This window comes from Hemiscyllium ocellatum (genome assembly GCF_020745735.1).
Source record: "Hemiscyllium ocellatum isolate sHemOce1 chromosome 27 unlocalized genomic scaffold, sHemOce1.pat.X.cur. SUPER_27_unloc_2, whole genome shotgun sequence".
Lineage (NCBI taxonomy): Eukaryota > Metazoa > Chordata > Chondrichthyes > Orectolobiformes > Hemiscylliidae > Hemiscyllium > Hemiscyllium ocellatum.
Window position 1 is genome coordinate 4,931,357 of NW_026867487.1, and position 20,078 is coordinate 4,951,434.

Below are 20,078 nucleotides of genomic sequence, written 5' to 3' on the forward strand. Positions count from 1 at the left end.
AGCACATGGGTTTAAGGTGAGGGGGGAAAGATTCAAACAAAAGGACCTCAGGGCAAATCATTTCACACAGAAGGTGGTGTGTATATGAAAGAGGCTGTCAGAGGAGGTGGTGCAGACAGACACAATTACGCACAAAAGGCACCTGGCTGGGTACATGAACAGTAAGCTTTTATAGAGAAATGGGGCAAGTGGGACAAGATCAGTTTGAGATACCTGGTTGGCATGGACGAGTTGGACCGAAATGTCCATTCCCCTGCTGTACAGCTCGACGACTGTCTATTATGTTTGACCCCAATTTGTTCAGTGTTTCTCAGTGACTCTCTCCTTTAGTAAACATGTAGGAATGGCCGGGGCAGTAAAAATGCACATGATACAGTGGCTTTCATAATGAGAGAACTCGAGTAGAAGAGCTGGGATCTTTTTCTGTAAGAGCTTTGGTGAGACCACACCGGGGTCTCGCATCCACCTTTGTTCTCCTTTCCCAAGGAAGGATGCCCTGGCTATTGAGCGAGTACAAAGGGGGTTAACCAGACTGATTCCTGGGATATTAGGACTGATGTATGCAGAGATACTGATACTTTTCAAAGCCTCCTTTCTTTTGTCGGAGCCGCTGACTGCATCACTGATATTCTACCTCCCAATCCCTGATCCGAATCTGACCCATTTGAGCCTGCACGTTGGATCCCATTCCCCTGCCACACTAGTTTAAAACCTCACCAAATGAAACTAAATTCTTCTCTGGTATACCATTTCTCCAGCCACACATTCATCTGATCTATCCTCTTATTCCTGCTCCAGTCAGCACGCGGCACTGGGAATAATTCTGATATCATTACATTTCGAAGTCCTGAATTACTATGTATCTCCTATCTTCCTATATTCAGCTTTGAGGCCCTCATCCCTTTATTCACCTACATCGTTGCTTCCATGACCACTGGCTGTTCAACCTCCAGCTCCAGAATGTCCTGGAGCTGCTCCACATCCCTGATTTTGGAAGCAGGGAGGCAAAGTACCATCCTAGATTTATGTCTGAGGCATCAGAATGGCCTGCCTGTATCACTTACTATTGAAGCCCCTGTCATTATAGCCCTGACATTATCGCCCTGAGGCCACGGCCGATCAGCCCCTTCTGTATGTAAGGTCGTATATCAGTTGAGAGGGCGATGAGTAATAGAGACTCCTGCACTTTTTTCCTGAGTTGTTGCTTTGTCTAATGATCACCTATTTGCTTTCTGCCTGTATAATCTGCCTGCAATTTGATTGACTCATTAAAGGTATGCTGTCCATGCGATTCTCAGTATCGCGAATGCTCCATGGTAAGCCCACCCACAGATCCAGCTCTGAAAAGTGGTTGGCCAGTAGCTGCAGATGGACCCACTTACTGCATACATAGCCATCAGGGATACTGGAAATGACCCTCACTTCCCACATTGTGCAAGAGGAGCACAGTAGGGCTCGGAGGTCTCTTCTCTGACTTTTCTGTAATTTACGCCAGTTCCTCTCTGAGAGAATTAAATTGAGCAAAGGATCTTCCCCTTGTTTCAAACACTTCTATTATAATTGAAAGTCTCTACCTTTTCAAACGTTGATATATTATGCTTCAAATCAGAAAGAAAATACTCTGCAGGTATCACTCACCAATCACTTGTTTCCAATAAGAACATGCCACCTTCTGAACTCCCCAAACTGCAACTTCACCCTCTTCCTTTTCATCTCATTCTGTTTCCACCCAACTCCAAAGCACCACTTTTAGGATCAACAGAGTTGTCAAGTTCTGGAACGTTCTGATTCCTGATGAAGGGCTGCTGCCTGAAACATCGATTTTCCTGCTCCTCGGATGCTGCCCGACCTGCTATGCTTTTCCAGCACCACTCTAATCTTGACTCTGATCTCCAGCATCCGCAGTCCTCACTTTTGCCTAAGTTCTGGAACGTTTCAACTGAGAAGATACTGGAGTTTGAGTCCATGAGAAATTTTAAAACAGGTATTTGAGAATGAGGGAATTGTGGGTTAAAATCCTGAAACAGGTGATTGGGATGAAATATGACAGTTCTTTCAAAGAGATGGGGAGTTATGTGGATAAATCTCAGGGCAATATCTCCTTCCCCACCTACAGCGCCCAGAATTGAGCTTATACTCCAAGGGTGATCTGACAACCAATTTGAATATCTTGCTGGTTTTGAACTGCAAAGGTGAAGGATAATTTTCTTTTCCCCCCCACAGACAAAACACTACATACGTTTTTACCTTTCACAGTTAAATGACAATGATATTCACATCCTGGTGACTTGTCAGAACTTGTTTTAAGATCCCGCTCAGCAAATTAATATCCTGCAAAATGAGTTCCTGCAAAAGAAAGACCCAGCAAAGAGATCTCGAAAAATCAAACATTTCCCTGGGTTTCCCCAAGTTTGCAGTGTAAATGCTCCTGTTCAAATCGCCCCGCCCCCACCCAGGGAGAGGCAGGCGCATGCGCGCTGTGGCACCTTACCCCAGTAAAGATGGCGGCGGTCAACACGGGGTCTGTTACCGTCAGGGGCCCGCAGCTGTTTCTTCCGTTTAACTGCAAATGCTTCTAAACCGGATCCAGAGGCTCACGCCATCCCAATCCAGACTCACTCCACTTTTCGCCCGGTCTCCGCAGTATCTCATTGGCGAACTCGACCATCCAACACACTCAAACGCCAGGGGCGCACCGTTTGGTCACGGGCCGCGCCGCTTTCCTGCCCCTCGTTGACGCTGATTGGCTGGAGGACTCGATGCAACGGCTTGGTCCTCCAACCCGCCCCTTTTTTTCTATTGGCCAGAAACCACCGTCAATCAGGTTGGGCCCCGTTGTGACGTTGAATGTCGCGTTCCTTCCTGCTGCCCCTAGGTGAGTACACACCGTTCATTGTGAATGGCGCGGTATCTCAGAGCAGGGGGAGTGGCCATTCAGCCCTTTGGGGCTGTACTGTCTCATTTGAGAGTCGCCGAAAATCTATCCCAACTCCCCTACTCTTTGCCGTAGGCCTGCAAATCTTTCCTTAGGAAGTGAAATTTCAAATCTCTTTTGCGTGTAACTGCTAAATCTGCGTCCAGCTGACGTTCACATTCTCCCAGATTCCTATAATCCTCTCATTTTCACCTTGAATTGTTTGAAAGCAGTGGTCTGTGCTTACCAAACATGGTGACAACATTGATAATTTCTCTTTGCAAATGAAATATACTCTCAACAAATCTACGCCTTTTCTAATTCACTTCTTAACCATCTCGGTTCCAAAGAGAATTATCTGAGTTTCTGCTACCTCTCCACAAAACAGAAACCCATCTTAATTTTAATTAAAACATGGCATAGCTTTTTGCTGTCCAGCCCATTTATTGTCCATCTTTATTTAACTTGGACAAAGGTGGTAAACTGCCTTCATGACTAGTACCATGCATGTGCTGTAAAAACACCATAGTGCTGTTTGAATGATAATCTCCTGGAGTCTCACAATGCTCCCTATCTCTACAATCTCCTCCAGCCTCACAGTCGTCCATATCTCTGTCGTCCTCTTCAGCCTCCCATCTTCCCTAAGTCAGTCAGTCATCTCTAGTGTGGAGTGTGGTGCTAGAAAAGCACAACAGGTCATGCAGCATCTGTGGAGCGGGAGAATCGATGTTTTCGGTGTAAGCCCTTCATCAGGAAGGGCTTATGCCTGAAACGTCAATTCTCCTGCTCTTCAGATGCTGCTGTGCTTTTCCAGCTCTCGACTCTGATCTCCAGCATCTGCGGTCCTCACTTTTTCCTAATAATCTCCTCCAGCCTCAGAACTAGATATGGACAGTAAATTTGTAAATGACACCAATATTGATGGTTTAGTGCGCAGTGATGACATTTATCTCAGAGTACAACAGGACCTTAATCCTATAGACCAATGGGCTGAGGAGTGGCAAGTAGAACTGAACTTAGATAAATGTGAGATGTTGCACTTTGTTGAGGCAATCAAGGGCATGACTTATATACTGAAAGGTAAAGCCTGAGGGAGTGTTTTTGAACAAAGGGACCTGGGGTGCAGGTGCATAGTTCATTGAAAGTGGAGTCACAGATAGGATGGTGAAGAAGGGGTTTGGCACGATGCCCCCATTGGCCAGTGCACTGAGTGGAGGAGCTAGGAGGTCATACTGTGGTGGCACATAACGTTGGTTAGGCCACTTTTAGAATACTGCGTTGAATTCTGGTCCCTGTTGTTGGAAAGATGTTGTTAAACTTGAAAGGTTTCATAAAAGATTTACAAGGATGTTGCCAGGATTGGAGGATTTGAGCTCAAGGGAAACACTGAATAGGCTGGGGTTGTGTTCTCTGGAGCACTGGAGGTTGAGCGGTGACCTTTTCGAGGTTTATAAAATCATGAGGGACATGGATAGGTTGAATAGCTAAGGCCTTTTCCCTCCCAGGGGAGGGGATCCAAAACTTGACAGCATAGGTGCAAGATGAGAGGGAAAGATTTAAAAGGGACTTCAGGGCAACTTTTCACACAGAAGATGGTGCATGTAGGGAACAAGCTGACAGAGAACATGGTGTAGGCTGGTGCAATTCAACACTTTAAAGGCATTTGAATGAGTCTCTGAACAGGAAAGGTTCAGAGAGATATGGGTCAAATGCTGGCAAATGGGATTAGATCAAATTGGGACACGTGGTCAGTGCAGATGAATTGGACTGAAGCAAAAACAGAAATTGCTGGAAAAGCTCAGCAGGTCTGGTATTATCTGTGGAGAGAAATCAGAGTACACGTTTCAGGTTGAGTGACCCTTCTTCAGGACTTGGAATGAAGGCTCTGTTTTGGTGTTGTATAACTCTATGGCTCTGTGACTTTCACTATCACCATAAATTCCTTCAGCAACTACAGCCATCCTTTAGCTTTATAATCTCCTCCTTTTAAAAAAAACTCCCTATCTCTATAACATCTTCCAACCCCAACAATACTCCCTTTCTCTGTAATGTAATCCAATGTCACAATCCTCCCTATCTCTGTAACTTCCTACAGCTCCGACAACTCTCCCTATCAGTATAATCTCCTCCGGCCTCACAATCATCCTTGTCTCTGCAATCTCCTCCAGCCTCACCACCCTCCCTATCTCTGTAATCTCCTTCAGCCCCAGCGCCCTCACTATCTCTTATCCTGTTTAAGGCAAGTTAGGCAGCATCTCAGGAATAGAGAATTCGACGTTTCGAGCATAAGCCCTTCATCAGGAATAAGAGAGAGAGAGCCAAGCAGGCTGAGATAAAAGGTAGGGAGGAGGGACTAGGGGGAGGGGCGATGGAGGTGGGAACGTGGCTGAAGAGCTTCTGTGCATTTGAATTGCCAAGCCCCAAGTTGTCTCTCCTTCTTTAAAATACATAAAATCAACTTTTTTGATCAAGACTTTGGTCAACTATGAAAAATCTTGGGAGGTTTTACTGTTCTACAAGAAATGAATGTCATTGTTGTTAAGGGTAAAAAATGAGGTCTGCAGATGCTGGAGATCACAGTTGAAAATGTGTTGCTGGTTAAAGCACAGCAGGTCAGGCAGCATCCAAGGAATAGGAAATTCGACGTTTCGGGCATAAGCCCTTCATCAGGAATGAGGAGAGGGTGGCAGGCAGGTTAAGATAAAAGGTAGGGAGGAGGGACTTGGGGGAGGGGTGATGGAGATGTGTTAGGTGGAAGGAGGTCAAGGTGAGGGTGATAGGCCGGAGTGGGGTGGGGGCGGAGAGGTCAGGAAGAAGATTGCAGGTTAGGAGGGAACCGACTGAGACAAGGTGGGGGGAAGGGAAATGAGGAAACTGGAGAAATCCGAGTTCATCCCTTTTGGTTGGAGGGTTCCTAGGCGGAAGATGAGGCGTTCTTCCTCCAACCGTCGTGTTGTTATGTTTTGCCAGTGGAGGAGTCCAAGGACCTGCATGTCCTCGGTGGAGTGGGAGGGAGAGTTAAAGTGTTGAGCCACGGGGTGGTTGGGTTGGTTGGTCCGGGCGTCCCTGAGGTGTTCTCTGAAGCGTTCCGCAAGTAAGCGGCCCGTCTCCCCAATGTAGAGGAGGCCACATCGGGTGCAGCGGATGCAATAGATGATGTGTGTGGAGGTACAGGTGAACTTGTGGCAGATATGGAAGGATCCCTTGGGGCCTTGGAGGGATGTGAGGGAGGAGGTGTGGGCGCAAATTTTACATTTCCTGCGGTTGCAGGGGAAGGTGCCGGGAGTGGAGGTTGGGTTGGTGGGGGGTGTGGACCTGACGAGGGAGTCACGAAGGGAGTGGTCTTTGCGGAACGCTGATAGGGGAGGGGAGGGAAATATATCCCTGGTGGTGGGGTCCGTTTGGAGGTGGTGGAAATGACGGCGGATGATACGCTGTATACGGAGGTTAGTGGGGTGGTAGGTGAGAACCAGTGGGGTTCTGTCTTGGTGGCGGTTGGAGGGGCGGGGCTCAAAGGCGGAGGAGCGGGAAATGGAGGAGATGCGGTGGAGGGCATCGTCGATCACGTCTGGGGGGAATCTGCAGTCCTTGAAGAAGGAGGCCATCTGGGCTGTGTGGTGTTGGAACTGGCCCTCCTGGGAGCAGATGCGGCGGAGACGAAGGAATTGGGAATATGGGATGGAGTTCTTACAGGGGACAGGGTGGGAGGAGGTGTAGTCCAGATAGCTGTGGGAGTCAGTCGGTTTATAGTAGATGTCTGTGTTGAGTCGGTCGCCTGAGATAGAAATGGAAAGGTCTAGGAAGGGGAGGGAGGAGTCTGAGACAGTCCAGGTGAATTTCAGGTCGGGATGGAAGGTGTTAGTAAAGTTGATGAACTGTTCAACCTCCTCTTGGGAGCACGAGGCAGCGCTGATACAGTCATCGATGTAGCGGAGGAAAAGGTGGGGGGTGGTGCCAGTGTAGTTGCGGAAGATGGACTGTTCCACATATCCTACGAAGAGACAGGCATAGCTGGGGCCCATGCGGGTGCCCATGGCAACTCCTTTAGTTTGGAGGAAGTGGGAGGATTGAAAAGAGAAGTTATTCAGGGTGAGGACCAGTTCACTCAGTCGAAGGAGGGTGTTAGTGGAAGGGTACTGGTTGGTGCGGCGGGAAAGGAAGAAGCGGAGGGCTTTGAGTCCTTCGTGATGGGGGATGGAGGTGTACAGGGACTGGATGTCCATCGTGAAAATAAGGCGGACAGGGACTGGGACAGGGACAGGGCGCACCGCCTGTTTCTACCTCCTGCCCAAAATCCACAAACCTGCCTGCCCCGGCCGACCCATTGTCTCAGCCTGCTCCTGCCCCACCGAACTCATCTCCGCATACCTTGACACAGTTCTGTCCCCTTTAGTCCAAGAACTCCCCACCTACGTTCGGGACACAACCCACGCCCTCCACCTCCTCCAGGATTTTCGCTTCCCCGGTCCCCAACGCCTTATTTTCATGATGGACATCCAGTCCCTGTACACCTCCATCCCCCATCACGAAGGACTCAAAGCCCTCCGCTTCTTCCTTTCCCGCCGCACCAACCAGTACCCTTCCACTGACACCCTCCTTCGACTGAGTGAACTGGTCCTCACCCTGAATAACTTCTCTTTTCAATCCTCCCACTTCCTCCAAACTAAAGGAGTTGCCATGGGCACCCGCATGGGCCCCAGCTATGCCTGTCTCTTCGTAGGATATGTGGAACAGTCCATCTTCCGCAACTACACTGGCACCACCCCCCACCTTTTCCTCCGCTACATCGATGACTGTATCGGCGCTGCCTCGTGCTCCCACGAGGAGGTTGAACAGTTCATCAACTTTACTAACACCTTCCATCCCGACCTGAAATTCACCTGGACTGTCTCAGACTCCTCCCTCCCCTTCCTAGACCTTTCCATTTCTATCTCAGGCGACCGACTCAACACAGACATCTACTATAAACCGACTGACTCCCACAGCTATCTGGACTACACCTCCTCCCACCCTGCCCCCTGTAAAAACTCCATCCCATATTCCCAATTCCTTCGTCTCCGCCGAATCTGCTCCCAGGAGGACTAGTTCCAACACCGCACAGCCCAGATGGCCTCCTTCTTCAAGGACCGCAGATTCCCCCCAAACGTGGTTGACGATGCCCTCCACCGCATCTCCTCCACTTCCCGCTCCTCCGCCCTTGAGCCCCGCCCCTCCAACCGCCACCAAGACAGAACCCCACTGGTTCTCACCTACCACCACACCAACGTATACAGCGTATCATCCGCCGTCATTTCCGCCACCTCCAAACGGACCCCACCACCAGGGATATATTTCCTTCACCTCCCCTATCAGCGTTCCGCAAAGACCACTCCCTTCGTGACTCCCTCGTCAGGTCCACACCCCCCACCAACCCAACCTCCACTCCTGGCACCTTCCCCCGCAACCGCAGGAAATGTAAAACTTGCGCCCACACCTCCTCCCTCACATCCCTCCAAGGCCCCAAGGGATCCTTCCATATCTGCCACAAGTTCACCTGTACCTCCACACACATCATCTATTGCATCCGCTGCACCCGATGTGGCCTCCTCTACATTGGGGAGACGGGCCGCTTACTTGCGGAACGCTTCAGAGAACACCTCAGGGACGCCCGGACCAACCAACCCAACCACCCCGTGGCTCAACACTTTAACTCTCCCTCCCACTCCACCGAGGACATGCAGGTCCTTGGACTCCTCCACTGGCAAAACATAACAACACGGCGGTTGGAGGAAGAACGCCTCATCTTCCACCTAGGAACCCTCCAACCACAAGGGATGAACTCGGATTTCTCCAGTTTCCTCATTTCCCCTCCCCCCACCTTGTCTCAGTCGGTTCCCTCAACTCAGCACCGCCCTCCTAACCTGCAATCTTCTTCCTAACCTCTCCGCCCCCACCCCACTCCGGCCTATCACCCTCACCTTGACTTCCTTCCACCTATCACATCTCCATCGCCCCTCCCCCAAGTCCCTCCTCCCTACCTTTTATCTTAACCTGCCTGCCACCCTCTCCTCATTCCTGATGAAGGGCTTATGCCCGAAACGTCGAATTTCCTATTCCTTGGATGCTGCCTGACCTGCTGTGCTTTAACCAGCAACGCATTTTCAACTGTCATTGTTGTTACCTAATAATGGTCACTGCAGAAACATTTGAAATCCTTGCACCAAAATTATTAGTTATTTTCAGACTTTAAGGAGAAGGTTTTACCAAATGAAGGACAGGAATGGGATGGAAGTTTTACGAAAAGAGGGTGAACAGACTGGGCATGTGAACACTGATGTTTAGAAGGGTCAAAGGTAACCTGACTGAGACAGAGGGGTGTTGGCAAAGCCCATGTAACAAGGATACATCCTTCTGTGGGACTCAGCACTATCATAATGAAGCCTTCTGTTCTGTATCTAGGACCTTGGAACCATGCAAGACAGAGTCTGGGACATATTCCTTACACTCCTTAGGATTAACTCACAAATTCAGTCCTGGATATGTGATCATGAGCAACAGTAGCACCAGAATCCATCCTCTGCAGTCAGTCATGATCTATCTGGTGTTTGAAAAGGTGAGATGACCGAGTGTCCCTCTTTCCACATGTGGACTGGTGAAAGTTCTCTCACCGGTGTATCTGCATGATGAATCCCTTCCCATATGCCAGCAGCTTCTCTGCTACATGAATTTGTTGGTGCAGCAGGAGGGTGAATGACACGATGAATCCCTTCGAATGCACGCAGCAGGGAAATGACCCCTCACCAGTGTGAATTCATTGGTGTTTCAGGAGATTAGATGAACAAGTGAACTCCTTTCCACAAATCCAGCAGTTAAATTTTCTCTGTCCAGGCTGAATGTATTGGCGTCTCTGCAAGTCATTCCTGTTTTAAAGGTCTTCTCACAGCCTGAACATTTAATCATTCACACTTCAGAGTGGACAAGCTGGTTTCTTGGCACATTGAATAAATGAAAAAAATCCAGCTCCATACACAGTACGGGTGAAAGGTGTGAATGCCTTGATGAATTCCCAACACAGATGGATAATTGAATCCTTTCCTACAGAACATGTATTTTCCAGCATGTGAGTGTGCTCTGCCTCTTAGCTTAGTTGATCAGTTGTAGTTACATTCACAAAGAAATGTTTTTCAGGCTACATAATTGATTAAAGCTTCTTCCACAGCCAAATCACGAGAACCCTCATTTGGGTGTATATCTGCGGCTTGGTGCCGTTCCAGTTGGTGTTTGAAATCTTTTCCCAAACAGAACAAATTATTTCTCTTTCTATGTTGAAAGGATGATGATATTCAGCTCCAGATGAATTGAGTAAAACAGTCAGATCTTAATGTTTGATTTGAGAATCATTTGTAAAAGTGTTCGAGTCATGAGCAGCTCGGACTGAAATTCACCACAGAAATTTCTAGTTTCGATGGAATGTTCATTCATCTCTTGTTCCCCAAAACAAGCGATTCAGGCAAACTAAAAGAAGCCAAATTCAGCAACCAAGGTAAGCTAAGGGAACCTTTCCAATAATTCAGAATGCAGCCCCCTGTATTAACGGAACACTATGTACGCTAAGATACTCAGCAGCTGTGGTTGGCACCAAAATACCCGTGATATTGTGTTCTCCCCTGCCAGGACTGCCTAGGCATAGGGAACATCATGGGAGAATCCACAGTCATATCAATCTTAATGTCTCACGAAGCAGGCTCGATGGACAAAAAAGCATATTCTAGCACCTATTCCTTGTTTTCAGCCATTTAAACACCCACCCCCACAACTCACAAAGAGGTCCTGTTCATCGAAATAAAAACTGAAAGAACCTGTGGAAGCTGTAAATCAGAAACAAAAAAAAACGAAGCTCAGTAGGTCTGGCAGCATCTGTGCAGAGAAATCAGAGTTACTGTTTCGGCTCTGGCGACCCTTCCTCAGACCTTGCGCAGTTGAGGAAGGGTCACCGGAACCAAATCGTTAACTCTGACCTCGCTGCACAAATGCTGCCAGACCTGCTGAGCTTTTCCAGCAACTTCTGTTTGCTTTCGTATTCATCTAAGCCTCTCAAATCACAGCACAAGCACAAGCAAATCCAAGTGGATTTGAAATACCCAGCCCTCCTCCTCCTCCTGATGACACCCCTTCCCGAGAAACTCGCACAATGAAAGGTTATGTGGGATATAGGTAGTGTTACTTCTGCAATTATAATTACTTATACAAAGTAAATGAACTCACACCAGTGTGTAATTGTTTCAGCCAAAAGCTGAGTCAACAAGAATGGAAATGGTGGCACAGTGGTTAGCACTGCTGCCTCACAGCGCCAGGGACCTGGTTTCAATTCCCGCCTCAGGCGACTGACTGTGTGGAGTTTGCACGTTCTCCCCGTGTCTGCGTGGGTTTCCTCCGGGTGCTCCGGTTTCCTCCCACAGTCCAAAGATGTGCGGGTCAGGTGAATTGGCCATGCTAAATTGCCCATAGTGTTAGGCAAGGGGTATATGTAGGGGTATGGGTGGGTTGCGCTTCGGCGGGTCGGTGTGGACTTGTTGGGCCGAAGGGCCTGTTTCCACACTGTAAGTAATCTAATCTATGTGAAGGAAATGCATAATTGTTTCTTTGTATTAGCTAAAAGTGTATGCAAGAAAGAAACGGAACTGCAAAACAATGGTAGATATTACAGGCGACTAGATAAGATGCAGTGAGGGGAGGTAGTTAAGCTAGATCCGCCTGTACAAACAGTAGATATAAACATCTGTTTCCCACTTTTACAGAACCACAGGAACAAACCCCAATTAAAAGGGTCTTAACGATAAGATGCTGAGAGGGGAGGCACAGATAGAGGGAGTAGATAATGGTAAGGAAAGGATATGCCTAACAATGACCCACAGTGGGATGAGGTCAAACGGCCTTGTGAGGCCAGAAATAAGCATTTTGTCACAGACAAGGCCGGATAAGGCAAGAGATAAACAGGAGTAATGGGTACCGGTCTATGGGAAGTGAAGGATGTAAACAGGGGAGGAGCAATGAAATTTAAAAAAATATAGAAACCAAATTATATAAATATCGAGTATTAGTTGAATTCGGTGTGTGAGTCCCTTGCCTTGTAGACAGACAATGGACATCACACCCTCTTGCAAGAGTAAAATAAAGGACACTACTGATTCAGATTTTGTCTCGGCCTGAAATTATTGAAGTGAGTGAGCTTTGTTTCTCACAGTTAGCAGTGTGAAGCTACAGTGTCACTGAACGTTGAGGATCCGCCCTTTCAAGTCACTCTGCAATACTCCTGCCTCTCCAGCTATTCAGCACCATCACCTGGGAGCGGCTGGAGATGCTCATGGTTCTGGGGTTTATGGTCGCGCGCTAGGACCCGGTGTGACCAAACTCTCTGAAGCTCCGCCCACCGTGCGTCACAAAACTTGGTTACGCATGCGCCGAGCTCCCTCCGGCGCCAAGATGGCGTCTGCTCCCCAAGATGTGATCCCGGATGAAGGCCCCAAGGGGCGTGAATTCGGGACTTTCAGGTCGCTAATCGAAGTTTGAGGTACTTAGTGAGTGTTTGCACATAATATCTCCTCCCCCCCCGCCCACCAATCCCACCCGGCGCTCCCTCCGCCGTCGCGCAGACCAGAAACAGCAGCGTTTCTGGTAGTTGTTGTCACCGTCACTGCGCATGCTCTAAACTCCAGGCGGTTACTGCGCCTGCGCAACGCTCCTATGGGGCTCAGTGGTGAGCATTGATGTCTTGCAAACCCCAAGAGCTCAGGTTCAGTTCCAAACTCGGGCGACAGCCTGTGTGGAGCTTCCACATTCTCCCTGTGTCTGCGTGGGCTTCCTCTCACAAAGTTATGCAGGTCAGGTGAATTGGCCAGGCTAAATTGCCCATCGTGTCAGGGGAAAATACAGTGTATGTACAGGATATGGGTCTGGGTCAGTGTGGACTTGTTGGGCTGAAGGGCCTTTTCTGTAATGTTAATTTTCATGCGGTGGGGGGTGGGAAGCAACACAAGTAGGAACAAAACACTACAGAAATAATACAAGTGTGAAAGACAGGGGAAACAAAACTGCAGCCTTTTTAAAAAAAAAATTGCTTCAGTGGATTTTACATTAGATTAGATTACTTACAGTGTGGAAACAGGCCCTTCGGCCCAACAAGTCCGTACTGACCCACTGAAGCGCAACCCACCCATACCCCTACATTTACCCCTTACCTAACATTACGGGCAATTTAGCATGGCCATTTCACCTGACCCGCACATCTTTGGACTGTGGGAGGAAACCGGAGCACCCGGAGGAAACCCACGCTGACACGGGGAGAACGTGCAAACTCCACACAGTCAGTCGCCTGATGCAGGAATTGAACCCAGCTCTCTGGTGCTGTGAGGCAGCAGTGCTAACCACTGTACCGCCCAGCATTTATTGCCCATCCCCAAATGACCTCAAAAAAGTGGCAGTGAGCTGTTACCGTGAGCTGTTGTTTCTTTTACTTTAATTTTATCCTGTGGACTTGATTTTTGATCTTTTTAACAATGTTTTTTGATGTTGCTTCACATCCAATGAAGCAGTTGATAGTTCCGTCTAGTATATTGATTTGGGCAAAGCTTTTCCACGCCTATGGCAGGGTGGATGCTGAGCTTTGTTGGAGGTTGGAAGAAACTGGTCATGAGTCTCATGAATCACGATGGGGTATGGGATTCCAATGGGCACAACAATCTGACTCATCCAAATTGTCTTAAGCCGTGATTGTACAGTGTTTTGGGGGTGGAGAAATTGGTAAGGCAACAAAAACTGAAACTGTGATTCCGAGAGAATGTCACTAGACCCAAAATGTTAGCTCTGATTTCTCTTCCCCCAAATGCTGCCACTCCTGCTGAGCTTCTCCAGTAACTTTTTTTATGTTTTTGTTCCTGATTTCCAGCATCTTCAGTTTTTTTTCAGTTTTTGCTTAGTGTTATGATGTAGGTAGCAAGCAAGGTCTTTTACCAGATCATCAGCTCCCTTCATGATGGTTTTTGTCACTGCTATTTCTCTGGAATATCGAGAAGTGTCAATGATCTGACTGGCATTTGTGTTTGGAGATGTGCAAATGTTGTATAACTTTTGCTATCGCATTATTTTTGTGTTAACTTGGCCCCACCTTAATACTGCCATAGTAGGGTATGGAAAGTGGAGATTTATTGAATTAAACCCTGAGGTACTGTGTACTTAACTAGCCAATGAATACTTAATATAGGTTGAGTACATAGCATTATTGATTAATCACTGGGTGAGTTTGTCTGAGAAGTAACCAAATGGAAAACCTTTCCGTTCACCTCTTGCCTTATTACAGTACATAGACCTTATTTTGGCAGTAGTCTGTGAAAATAATTAGACAGACTTTGTAAAGAACCAGTACAGACAGTGGGGGCTACAGATTCCCAGTGACCAGGAGACTGTGAAAGGTCAAGCCTCCTGACTCGTCCTCAACTCTGTAATGTTCTGATCACCGTCTCATCCTCTCGGATCCCCTTTTATCCTCTTCCTCCATCTCTCCTCGCGCTCATACTCTCATTCCCTTCTCGGGCTCTCACACCCTTCACGTTGTGGCTGCCCTTCTCACACTCTGGCCTCTCTCTCCCTGACTGCACTTTCTTTCATTTCTGATACTCATTCTGTTCCCTTCCCCCATTACTTTTTCTGTGATCTCCCCCACCATGCATTCTTTTTCTATCTCGCTCTATCTCTTTTGCTCTTCCCTCACTCTCTTGATCTTTCTCTCCTTCCTCACATCAAAGCCGAAGTCTTGTGTCGTCCAGACCAGCTGGCATTTTTGGTTTATTTATCAGGTTAAAATCTTCGGGTAAAAAATGAGGTCTGCAGATGCTGGAGATCACAGTTGAAAATGTGCCAGCAACACATTTTCAACTTATTTATCAGGTTGGCAGCTTTCATGCTCACTTTTTCCTAGTGTCTGCCCCAGAAATTACCAGACAGCACTCAGCTCTATTTCATAACCTTCCTTTGTGGTTTTGTCAGTTGTCTCTCTTTTACACTGTTCTGTTTTCAATAAACTTCACAGGACATTGGAAAGGGAGGATTTGCAACCGGGACTCTGAAACCAAGCATCACATCAGGATCTCGGAGGCTCCACGTTTTCAAAGTCAGAAGTCCATCGGATTTTAAACATGGAATGGACAAGCCCCATTCACGGTGGGGAGAAACTTTACACTTGTTGTGTGTGTGAACAAGGCTTCAGTCAATCAGCTGGCCTCACTAACCACAAATGCAGTTACACTGGCTTGAAAGTGTTCATCTGCTCAGAGTGTGGGGTGGGATTCACTCGGTCAGCCCACCTTCTGAGACATCAGTGGGTTCACACTAAGGAGAGATCATTAATCTGCTTTGAGTGTGGGAAGGGATTCACTCACTCAGCTAGTCTGCTGAGACACCAGCGAGTTCACACTGAGGACAGACCTTTTAAATGTCCAGACTGTGAGAAGTGCTATAAAAGTCGCAGCAGTCTGATGTCCCATCTACGTGTTCATACTGATGAGAGACCTTTTAAGTGTTCAGACTGTGGCAAGTGCTTTCAAAGTTCTGGGAAATTGATGTCCCATCAACGTGTTCACACCGAGGAGAGACCGTTCAAATGCCCAGAATGTGAGAAATGCTATAAAAGTTCAGGAGAATTGATGTCCCATCTACATGTTCACACTGATGAGAGACCATTTAAATGCTCAGACTGTGGGATGTGTTTTAAACGTTCCAGCAATCTCTCATCCCATCAACATGTTCACACTGACACGAGACCGTTCAGGTGTTCTCACTGTGGGACTGGGTTCAGGCAATCGTCTCAACTCACTAAACACCAGCGAATCCACACTGGGGAGAGACCGTTCACCTGTAACGATTGTGGGAAGGGGTTCACTCAGTCATCCCACCTTCTCACCCACCAGCTAGTTCACACTGACAAGAGACCCTTTGAGTGTTCAGACTGTGGGAAGTGCTTTAAAAGTTCCAGGGTATTGATCCACCACCAACATGTTCACACTGAGGAGAGAGCTTTTGCATGTCCTGACTGTGGAAAGTGCTTTAAAAGTTCTGGGGAGTTGATGCGCCACCAGCGTGTTCACACTGAGGAGAGACCGTTCAGGTGCTCTCACTGTGGGGCTGGGTTCAAGCGATCATCGGACCTCATTGTACACCAACGCAGTCACACTGGGGAGAGGCCATTCTCCTGCATGGAGTGTGGGAAGGGCTTCACTCACTCTTCCAACCTGCTGAGACACCGGCGAGTTCACAAGTGACAGCATGTTGCTGTTAGCTACTTCCTGGAAACGACCTTGTTCATTATGCTCATTGATGTTGATAACATCCAATACTATGTGTTAATACGCTGAATAAAAGCCGAATAAATCGGCTCTGTATTAGTCTGTCAAAGTTTCATTTTGAGGGGCTCTCACTCTCCTCCATCTTCACCTCCAACAAGTTGGAGGAGCTCATGGAGCTTCTTTGGATTGAGACAATCCGATCAACTGCTACTGCTGCTTCCCTCCCTTCCAATAGTTCACAGGTCCCCACTGCCTAAAGTTTCCCCCTCAGGTCAGAATTCCCATCTTCCTCCCATTACTCTTTATCCCTTCATCCCCTGTCAGAGCTCGCTTTGTGGACTACAGCCACCTCCTGCTCCACTGACCCAATTCCCAGTAACACGCAGAGCAGACCATCCAACCTCCCCTTGTTTGCCGATATTTTTAACAGTTCGTTCTCTCCACTCATTCTGTCCATCAAGCCTTTAAATCTCCAAACCTTATTTAAAGAAACCTTGACTGTCCTCAGTAAGCTGATGCTGTGTCTCAGGTTTCCCTCTACTCTCTAAAGTCCTTGAACTCTGCTATTTCTGACCTATGTTGCTGTCACCAGGTAACACATTATCACAGACAACACCCAGCTGCAACTCAGTACCATCTCTCTCCACTTCTCCATTATTGCTAAATTATAAAACTGTTCATCCCAGATGCAAGCTGAAAATACGTTGCTGGAAAAGCGCAGCAGGTCAGGCAGCATCCAAGGAACAGGAGATTCGACGTTTTGGGCATAAGCCCTTCTTCAGGAGGACTTATGCCCGAAACGTTGAATCTCCTGTTCCTTGGATGCTGCCTGACCTGCTCGCTTTTCCAGCAACACATTTTCGGCTCCGATCTCCAGCATCTGCAGTCCTCACTTTTTCCAGCCCTGATCCAACACTGCATGATTAGAAATTTCACAAACCTCTCTGTAAACCTTTTATGTAAATTGAGATGATGTTTGCGTCATGTGTTTCCTGTGGAATGGTTCTGTCCTTCCAATAGAGAAGAGGAGGTCATGAGGATTGTGACAGTAGATGGAACTTTGTGTACTTGATTGGTTCAACTGGAATTCCACCCTTGCTGGTGCCTCTCTTCTTGCAAAGAGATCAATGCCATTATTATCCTTAAGTCTGCCTGCACTTGTCCAGTTCAACCCATGAAAGGTGTCTGTGGGAGGGCATCAAATGGAGACTGGGAAACCTCCATTTCACAGGAGTACAGCTCCTAGTCCTGTTTAATCCAGTAAGACATCTTTGCTGTGCTGCAAGTGGGAGGTCTGGCATTTGCTGATTTCAGGCAAGTAGCTTTGGTGATGGTTGGAGCGAGGACACTCTTGATCCCATCATGTATAGCACATAGATCTTCATTGTCACCGTTTGGGTTACTTGATAGAACCTTTATCAAGTGGTTCTTTGCACAGTAACTCTCTCTCTCTTCTGCACAATTTTCTTGGCCACTTCCAGATTATGCAGTGTTTTAGCTGTTGGGTTTATGCTGTTTCGGTTTGGTATTGATTTTGGCTTCAATGACAGATCTCGTTTATGCGGAGTGGATCTCTAACTATTCTTTGTTGCAGGTTCAATTTTTAAAAAGGTTCTTTTAAAAAAATTACCTGAAACATTTCCATAATAGTAATCAGTAGCCAAGCACAGGCATTTTTAACTTCAGTACAAATCATGCACATATTGTCAGGCTGGTATTCCCGCAGAATTGAAGCCCTGCAGACATTTATGATCTTCCTGATATGTTAGCTGGTTAAATAACTGAGTAAATCCGTTCCCACACAGGTGAATGGTTTCTGTCCAATGTAAATACTTTGCCTGCAGTGAGGATGGAAGACTGAAAGCTTTTCCACAAAAAGTCCTCCAAGGTGGACTTTGGAATACACAACAATGCAGAGTGGCCAAGCAGAGGCTGATAGCCAAGTTCGGTAGCCATGAGGATGGCCTCAACCAGGACCTTGGGTTAATGTTGCACTATAGGTGGCCCCACTACACTGTACACTCACTCACACAAGTACACAGTCTTACCTTCTCTCACAATCAGACAGACCGTCTCCCATACACAGTCCACACTCACCCACACACACATCCTCTCTCAGGCATATACTCCATCACACTCATGCACAAACTCTATCAAACACACACACACACATAGTCACACACTCTCACTGTTTCCCTCATGTGTGTGCGCACACACATATAAGTCTAAGGAGTGAATTTGCATTTGCAGAATTCTGTTTGCAGATACGTTCTATTTTGTTCAAAAAGCACACAATCTGTAGGCAGTCAATCCACGTGACATTTATAAATTCCTACTTTTGAAATAGAACCAGTCTGACTCAAGATTGCAATATAGACAGACTCTAACTTCACAACTTTAATGCATTTTAAAAAAATAAACGCTAAAGTAGTCTCAGGAATGTGACTTGAAAGATCATATTAATGTTTACATATTAATGGATTGAAACTTGCAACTCATTCTAAACGATGAAAGACTTAATAACAATCTAGTTTTAAATCAACTAGGCGAAAATGAGGACTGCAGATGCTGGAGATCAGAGTCTAGATCAGAATTGTGCTGGAAAAGCACAGCAGATCAGGCAGCATCCGATCAGCAGGAAAAATCAACGTTTTGGGCAAAAGTCCATCAGGAATGAGGCAGGGAGCCCCTGGGGTGGAGAAATAAATGGGGATGATGGGGGGTGGTGGAGGCTGGTTAGCTAAGAGTACAATAGGTGGATGGAGGTGAGGATGAAGATAGTAGGTCAGAGTGGATAGGTGGGAAGGAAGATTGGCAGGTAGGACAGGTCATGAGGAAGGTGCTGAGGTAATTTGGAACTGGGGTAAGGTGGTGGGGGAGGAGAAATGAGGAAACTGGTGAAGTCCATATTGATGCTCTGCGGTTGAAGTGTTCCGAGGCGGAAGATGAGGCGTTCTTCCTCCAGATGTCGGGTGGTGAGGGAGTGGCGGGGAGGAGGCCCCGGACCTGCATGTCCTCAGCAGAGGGGGAGAGGGAGTTGAAATGTTTGGCCACGGGGTGGTGCGGTTGATTGGTGCGGGTGTCCTGGAGATGTTCCCTAAAGCTTCTATTTCCAAATAAACCTGTTGGACTAAAACCTCGTGTTATAAGATTTTTAACTTTTCCACACAAAGTGCAGGTGAATGGTCTATCCCTTGTGTGATGTCTCAGCGCGGTGGATGAACTGCTGAATCTCTTCCCAGTGTGGCCTCTCCCCAGAACTGACCGATGTATAACAAGTGAAAATGTGTTGCTGGTTAAAGCACAGCAGGTTAGGCAGCATCCAAGGAATAGGAAATTCGACGTTTCGGGCATAAGCCCTTCATCAGGAATGAGGAGAGGGTGCCAGGCAGGCTAAGATAAAAGGTAGGGAGGAGGGACTTGAGGGAGGGGCGATGGACCTGCGATAGGCGAATCCTCTTGCAAGGATGCCTTCCTTGAAGAAGCTCTCTTCCTCCCTCTACAAGGATTTCAGTGAGTCTCTCTCTCACTGCACCCCCCAGGTCATCTCCTCTGCTCCATCGCCCCTCCCCCAAGTCCCTCCTCCCTACCTTTTATCTTAGCCTGCCTGGCACCCTCTCCTCATTCCTGATGAAGGGCTTATGCCCGAAACGTCGAATTTCCTATTCCTTGGATGCTGCCTAACCTGCTTTGCTTTAACCAGCAACACATTTTCAACTGTGATCTCCAGCATCTGCAGACCTCATTTTTTACCCGATGTATAACAAGGGCAGGTGACTTTGTCAACCCCTGAGCTGGATTCACCCTGAGGTGGATTGTTTCTCCTGAGTGTAACTGTATTGATGGAT

The 20,078-nt window shown here is 47.5% G+C and overlaps 2 protein-coding genes across 9 annotated transcripts in view; one reads left to right on the forward strand and one right to left on the reverse strand.

The window, feature by feature from the left end:
* Positions 1-2,727, reverse strand: part of LOC132807702 (zinc finger protein 585A-like) — a 30,073-nt gene extending 27,346 nt beyond the window's left edge. For 3 of the 5 annotated variants that reach the window (XR_009641989.1, XR_009641991.1, XM_060821732.1), the window contains exons 1-2: positions 2,492-2,727; positions 2,248-2,346 (exon numbers count right to left, since the gene is read on the reverse strand). The gene's annotated coding sequence lies outside the window, so the exon portion shown is untranslated. The remainder of the gene's footprint in view (positions 1-2,247; positions 2,347-2,491) is intronic. The other 2 variants (XR_009641990.1, XM_060821733.1) reach the window with 1 other exon arrangement.
* On the forward strand, positions 1,951-16,302 carry LOC132807703 (zinc finger protein 551-like). Of its 4 annotated transcripts, XM_060821736.1 has the most exons (3): positions 2,477-2,875; positions 9,353-9,506; positions 14,979-16,302. In XM_060821736.1, the coding sequence occupies exon 3, from the start codon at positions 15,085-15,087 to the stop codon at positions 16,204-16,206; it is 1,122 nt and encodes a 373-aa protein (XP_060677719.1). In that variant the 5' UTR covers positions 2,477-2,875; positions 9,353-9,506; positions 14,979-15,084; the 3' UTR covers positions 16,207-16,302. The 4 variants fall into 4 exon arrangements, with proteins under 4 accessions (XP_060677721.1, XP_060677719.1, XP_060677720.1 ...); XM_060821738.1 differs by lacking the exons at positions 2,477-2,875; positions 9,353-9,506 and adding an exon at positions 1,951-1,984; XM_060821737.1 differs by lacking the exon at positions 9,353-9,506.
* The last annotated feature ends 3,776 nt before the right edge of the window (positions 16,303-20,078 follow it).

What these genes read in the sequence shown, in the direction of transcription:
- LOC132807703 (XM_060821738.1), top strand. Translation starts at nt 15,085, where the DNA reads ATGGAATGGACAAGCCCCATTCACGGTGGGGAGAAACTTTACACTTGT.